The sequence below is a fragment of the Palaemon carinicauda genome, chromosome 2, assembly GCF_036898095.1.
Source record: "Palaemon carinicauda isolate YSFRI2023 chromosome 2, ASM3689809v2, whole genome shotgun sequence".
Taxonomy (NCBI): Eukaryota; Metazoa; Arthropoda; class Malacostraca; order Decapoda; family Palaemonidae; genus Palaemon; species Palaemon carinicauda.
In genome coordinates, this window is record NC_090726.1 from 55,257,099 (window position 1) to 55,264,598 (window position 7,500).

The 7,500-nt window shown below is 33.0% G+C and overlaps 1 protein-coding gene across 1 annotated transcript in view; it reads left to right on the plus strand.

Moving 5' to 3' along the window:
• LOC137625121 (tolloid-like protein 1) overlaps positions 1-7,500 on the plus strand; it is an 865,074-nt gene that overhangs the window by 771,849 nt on the left and 85,725 nt on the right. The window contains exon 5 of the mRNA XM_068356038.1: positions 1,253-1,359. Coding sequence (XP_068212139.1) covers positions 1,253-1,359 — 107 coding nt within the window. The remainder of the gene's footprint in view (positions 1-1,252; positions 1,360-7,500) is intronic.

Sequence of the window (7,500 nt, forward strand, 5' to 3'; positions counted from 1 at the left end):
TGAACATCTCGTTCAAGATATACTAGTATATGGATCAAAGTTATGGTTATTGTCGTAATAATTAGTAGAACTCAATTAATAAAGTAAGAATTTACTATGTTTTATAGAAAATAATCTAGGGAAGTTCATGGTTTCAGCCATGGAGATCATAAAAAGGATGGGTCCCTACAATAGACGAAGGAACTGTAAGGTTCTACTTAAAAAGTTCGCATTCATTTTATTTCTGTGTATATGAATAGTTGAAAGTTGGAAAAACATGAGAATGACCAAGTTCTTTGTTTAAGTTGACTCTAAAGAAGAAATAGCCTCTTCTTTATATATATATATATATATATATATATATATATATATATATATATATATATATATATATATATATATGTATATATATATGTGTGTGTGTTTGTGTTTATGTGTTTATATGGCATTCCATGAAAAAGTAAATATAGATATATATATATATATATATATATATATATATATATACATATATATATATGTATATATATATGTATATATATATATATATATATATATATATATATATATATATATAAACAAACACACACACACACACAAGCTTAAATAGTACCCTATCATACGTTTTTAATGTAAGCAATTCATCGTTTTTTTTTATCGACCGTTAACCAAGTAGCTACGCAACTTGAAGCAAACACATTCATTGTGTGAACGTACGTACACATGTGGGTGTGTTGGGGAAGTTATGTCACTCGGTCTGGAATTTTGGTTAATATAAGGGCTTAATTAATTTTCAATGAACTCATTAGGCAATGCAGTTAATTAATAAATGTGATCTATATTATGTTTGAATTGAATTTCCAGTGTACTCTCTTAGATGAATGGAATTTGAATAATATTTTGCTGTTACATTGTAATCTATTATAGTTTAAACCAATCCTATTACCCCTAGTAATATTAAAAATCTAGTGATAAATTCCGATTGCAGAGAATTAATATAAGAAAAAATGTGTTCTGAATATTATAGCATCGTTATATTTATAATCGAACAAGCTATTGTTCGAACCAATATTTATTCATTGTTACATTGTTCGGTGTTTGATTATATTTACTAGTGTGGGTTTTTTCAGATTCGAGTTTTTTATTATTATTATTATTATTATTATTATTATACGTGATTTGTGAATCTTTCACATTTAAACTAATATAAGTTCTGAGTGTGTTCCTACTTCATGTTGATTAGTAACCTCCCCTTGTCTTTTCTCCTTGCCAGGTCAGGACTACAACTTCAACAAACTTACAGCTGAGGAGGTGAACTCCTTGGGCCAGCGATATGACTTCGCCTCCATCATGCATTATGCCAGAGCAACTTTCGCCAAGGTGAGATGACTCAGATAACGTTATTAGTGGATGTTGACACTAAGTTTTGTATTAACCTTAAACATATATTGATGTACGTATATACATAAAGGTTAGAAAAGTTATCAGGATTTGGCAGCTATAATCAGGTGTGCTGTATGCTCAACTTTATGTTAGTGTATCTGTAATATGCAGTGTTTTGTGTTTGTGTGTGTGTGAGAGAGAGAGAGAGAGAGGAGAGAGAGAGAGAGAGAGAGAGAGAGAGAGAGAGATTTTGCTGGCATGCAGGTGTTCCATAAGTTTAAGTTCAGGCATCTTACAATGTGCTTTGAATGGTGTAATGATTTTAGCAGGTTTTTTTTATACCGTAACACGAATAACAATATCTCAGAATATGATTGAAATTAAAGTTTTATAAAAGGAAACTAAACTCGGGAGAAATACTTCGTTGACTGTCCTACATGTTAGACATTTATATTATATATTATCTTTTTTATATATCATTACTATAAATCCACCTTCATAGATATGCGCTAAGATTTAGTAGAAAATATAGAATACATTACTATTGGACTTAAGCAAGTGTTACTTGTTACTTGTTTTACTTGTTTTGGGTTTAAACTCAACCCTCCACTGAAGTCGAGTGAACTACTTCTCGGGCGGGACTATATCAATCATCTAACGAAACATTTTCATTATGAATTATACAATTCTTTGATTGTAGCATCTTCCAAATCATATTATCTTGTGAAAAGTAACGTCTTTAGTTTCTTCTTAGATTCAATTGCTCCCTTTAAGTCCTCCATTTCAGTTGGCGGTTTATTATAATGTCTAGGCGCACAGTAGCTAAAAGCTCTTTCACCAAATTTACTATTTGATCTTGGTTCAGATAGTCTATGTTTGTCACTCATGTGTCTTATGGTAACATTTGTTTCTAGTTCTAGTTTGTTCAGGCATTCTTTTAGATATTTTGGTTCAGTATCTTAAACGTTAGTAAGAGTAGCTTGTATTCGATTCTCGCCTTTACCGGCAGCCAGTGTAATTTAATTAGTGCAGGGGTAATTCTATCCCTGTTGTGTAGTCCTTTTATTAATCTAGCGGCTCTGTTTTGTACTCTCTGAAATTTCTTCAGCTGATAATTTGGTAAGCCAGAGAACAGTGAGTTGCAGTAATCAATTCTTGAAAATATGTGGTGATTAATGAGTATGGGCCATAGATTTTTCATTTAAGTATTTACTAATAAATGCTATGTTTCTAATATGATAGTTACAATTTCTTACCATATTATTTATATGTTCACTCATTGTTCTACGATGCCTACAGCTTTAAGGTCTTCCATCAGATATGTATGTTCTACAGTATCAAATGCTGCACTTAGATCAAGCATCACAAGAATGCAACACTTGCCATTTGTTATAATTTCTGTTATGTCATTTTTAATCGGTAACTGTTGTTTCTGTGGAGTAATTTTCTCCGTATGCAGATTAATCATCGGGTATGGCATTAGATTGTTTCAGATGTTTCCAGTGTTTCACGCTGTTCTTCATTTTGTAATATCCCAATACTTTTTATGCATAAAAAACGCTGTAATTAATACTAGAAAATCGTTGATACCACAATATAACTTAGTAAGTATCCAACATAAAAGCCAAAGTATACTTATTATTCTAGCAGTAGTTTGTGACAGCATTAAATGGCGAAGTCATTTTTATACCCAATACGCCCAAGCTCCCTCTCCACCCAAGCTAGGACCAGGGGTGCAGGCAATGATTGCAGACACTACATGAAACTATCAATCTTAGGCGGGTCTCAAACCGTAGTCCAGCAGATCACCAGGCAGGGACGTTACCAATAGGTCACCAAAACTCAAAATTAAGATATTTCGCGCTGAATGTATTTCTCTTGCAAATAAGCACCGATTAATGATATCTGTATTTAGTTTGAAATTATGTAATACAGCATACTTGCACTCTCTCTCTCTCTCTCTCTCTCTCTCTCTCTCTCTCTCTCTCTCTCTCTCTCTCTCTCTCTCTCTCTCTCTCTCTCTCTCTCTCGAATTTATTAGATAAGCCGTCTGGATTTGGTTCAACATTTCAGAAATTGTCAGATTTAAAGTGGGAAAGCGAGTAAAAGTTACCAAATATCCTTATTTGACGGCTGTCCTTCCATAAGTTGTATACGACTTCCAGAAAGATGTTCCCCGGATCTTTATAAAGGCTTCGGGAATACTTAAATGGTATCTTAAAAAGTTGTGTCCAACTTCTCGGAGACTTTTCTATGCAAACATTCCGTCCTTTTTTGTGGGGAGTTCCTTGTGTCAACGATGCAGATGGAAATCCATTATTATAACTGAACTTTTAGGCTATGGGAAAAGTTTCATTGCCATCCAGCAAAAAAAAAAAAAAAAAAAAAAAGTTATAATTTGATTTAAGTTTTTCATTTGAGAAGAATTAACTGGTTATTGATAAAGGGTTCCTTGTGTTTACCCTTTCTGAATCGTAGGATATCTTAACATGGTGAAAGGGTTTGTGCATCGTCATGATTAGCAAATCTGTACTAGTCAGGGCCACCCATAAAAGGTTGGTTTGCTGTTAGCGATCAGACAAAAGTCTCCCACCATCACCAATCTACAGCGACCAGCGTGATGATGAAAACTGGCCAACCCCTTGACATGAATAAGGACATGTCTGTGGCCTTTGTCCTGCAGTGGGCTAGAAACTGCTGCATTTGTTGTGTTTACGATATCTATCGTTCTAGATTCATAACACCTCTGGTTTCTTCGGCCATATCGCTTTCTCTATTTAGTTATGAGTTGAGGCTGTGAAGGAGATAAGTACTCGATTGGTTTATTTTAGAGCTGCGAGACTAGATCAACATTGTCATTTTAAATAATGTCTATTCTCGTGACTTTAACCAAAGGTTAGTTTTTCCAAGTGGGATTTCAGCATTCTCTCTCTCTCTCTCTCTCTCTCTCTCTCTCTCTCTCTCTCTCTCTCTCTCTCTCTCTCTCAACCCATCTGCAAAGGGTAGATATCAGCAGCCACATGTGTCTTTGTATATAATGACTTTTTATTCCAATTGATAATGTTTTGCATTTACATATAATAACTTTATGAACTTTAAACATTACTATCTTCCTCCCGTCAACATAGTAATATATTTCTAAGCTGAAATGTGGATTTATTTGGAATACGGTATAAGTTATTAATTTGTTTGAATTTATCGACTATTCATTTTCAACTTGCCGAACTGGTTGTAGAGTTTCATGAGTATCCTTTCTAGTATGGAGAAACAGCAGTGTACAGACCAGATATATTGGCGTGACCATCATTATATCTAAAATCAATGGAGTCGGGGACCTGTCGAGACTAATCTTAGTTACCACAGTTATGCTGTCTTTGAGTCCCAAGCTCCTAAATGTAACAGGTGAAAAAATAAGAGTGGCTGAAGTCCATTTGACTCAGACCTGAAGTCACTGTAGTCTTTTTACTCATACTTGAGCGTAACTACTGACAGATAAGAATTGCTGAAGTCGTTTGGACTCGGGCGGGCAATAAAATGTCGAATATCTGAGCCATATAAATTTCAAAGTACTTTATTGAATTATAAAGTTGTTTTCATATGTTACCAATATATTTTATCTTCTGACTACTACATTGAGCCAAGAGGAAATGGTATGAGTAATCAATAGGTGCAGCACTGGATGTCTTTGTGTGAACGAGCAATGAGTCTTAGGAGTTGTTTCTAGCAAGAGGCACCTAGATTTTCATCTAAAAAATATGCTGTATTTCTGTACCTCAGTAATGGTTAATCTAATTGCAAATTAATTTTCCCACCTTACTACTGTAAAACGACGTCTTTGGTGTAATAATTCTGAATGCTTAGATACTTTTTATTCATATACTACCATGTAGAACGTTTTAAAAGTAGTTGTACCATCTAAATTTTTTCACACTGTTACCTTACAAAGTTACTAGGCTTTTTCAGTTTTTGAGGACACTAGTTTTCTATTTTTTTTTTTCTATTTACCTGAGTATGCGGATCCTGATTTAGTAATTTGCTAATGAATCTTTTTCATTCAGGATGACTTTTGTGTGTAGGACTGTGGTTGGGGAAGGAAGTAGCCAGAAAATTTCATAGAATTTCAGGTTATTTTATGATTCATTGATTATGTATTCACTCTGAAAGAGGGTTATATACACGCCAACATTTTTTTGGGCAACAATGATGGTTTTGTATTACAACAGTACGTTGATTGTTGAATTTGAACATCAACTTATAATTTTGGTTTACATGGTTGCTATATAACAGATATCCAAGATATGTAGATTTTTTGTGTACATTTACTTAATAGGTGTGAAAAATATTATCAACTGATATATATATATATATATATATATATATGTGTGTGTGTGTGTGTGTGTATACATATATATATATATATATATATATATATATATATATATATATGAATATATATGTATACATATATATGTATATATACATATATATATGTATATATATGTATATATACATATATACATATATATGTATATATGTATATATACACATATACATGTATATATATATATATATATATATATATATATGTGTGTGTGTGTGTGTGTGTGTGTGTGTGTGTGTGTGTGTACACATCAGATCATAGTTTTTCCTCTTTAGGTTCTAAAAAGTGAAGAATATATTTCTGTCTTGTTTGTATTTTTATGTATTTATTAGAATACTGAATAGCCATTTTTTTTTCATTGCGCTTTATTATGAGTATGATAATCATATGTAAATTGAGATCTTTATGATTGACTTTTCCTTCTTACCAATCACCCCAAGACTGGAATTTTATACCTTCCTCTGTTTTCCTACACGTTGAGTCACAATACATATTTGACAATATATCAACAATTTCGTATACTTTTCTTACCTCAGGCATGCAGTAGAAGAGACTGCATCACCGTTTTCACCTCGAAATCTCATGAATTATGACCTTGTCGAAAAGGGTCAGGTTACCGGTAAATCAAAATAATATCTGCCTCTGACAGCTTCCCATTACATACCTCTGACCTGGCTGTGACCGGATTAGTCGTATCTCTTGAGTGATGAGAGTTGCTGCCAGGCGAAGGGGATCTCCAAACGTTTCTAACGTATGCTCATCCTTCTTTGACGGTGGTGGTACGCAATTAAAAGTAATAAATATGTTGTCTGACGTAGTAACAGAAGACTCCAAAACATAGTTTGGACTGGGGATTAATTTCATGTGAATGGTTTTTGTTAAGAGTTTCAGGCATGGGAGAATGAAACACACTCTCTCTCTCTCTCTCTCTCTCTCTCTCTCTCTCTCTCTCTCTCTCTCTCTCTCTCTCTCTCTCTTTCTTTCACACACACACACAAATACCGAAGGCATTCCTTGACTAGATTATTTAAAAAAAATACTTAAAAGTTGACACTCATTGATGTTAGCCTAGCAGCCTTGAGTCTTCCTTCGCTATTTTTATGCCAATAAAAATTCTATCGCCCACTTTTCTTTAATTACTCAGAAACGTTATGACCATATGATTCATACAATTACCTCTATCACCTTTACCTATATATAAAAAAAACAATGGTTCTCCTCTCCTACTACTTCAGAACATTTCCTTCATTCAGAATGATCTTACTAACCCTAAGAATGAAAATTAAAAATATTTACCTTGGAAAAAATATAAAAAAGAAAGTATATTTTCCGGTTATTCCATAAGTCGATATGACCACATTTTTCTGATTAGGACACTAAGCTGATACTGATATTTTCTATTTTTGCCTGTGATGAAAATAAAGTTAGCAGACATCAATTATATTAACAAAGGTAAAGAATGAAAATATCACAATTTTGAAATGCATTTAAAATAATTTAAGATATTTAATTCCCTTAACCTTTTAATGCTCGTACAGAGAATATTCCATCATTTCATGTATAGTGAAATAAAAACCCAAACTGACACGTAAAAATCCTTTTTACAACCCGTCTTTTGATATATCAGTCATATTTTAATTACTTTTGATGATTTACCAACAATTCTGAAGAAGGATTTTTAAACCTTGAAAACAATTTTGGGGATAACTTTACCCGTGGCAGAAGCATTCAATACTCAAGGGATAAGACCTAATTAA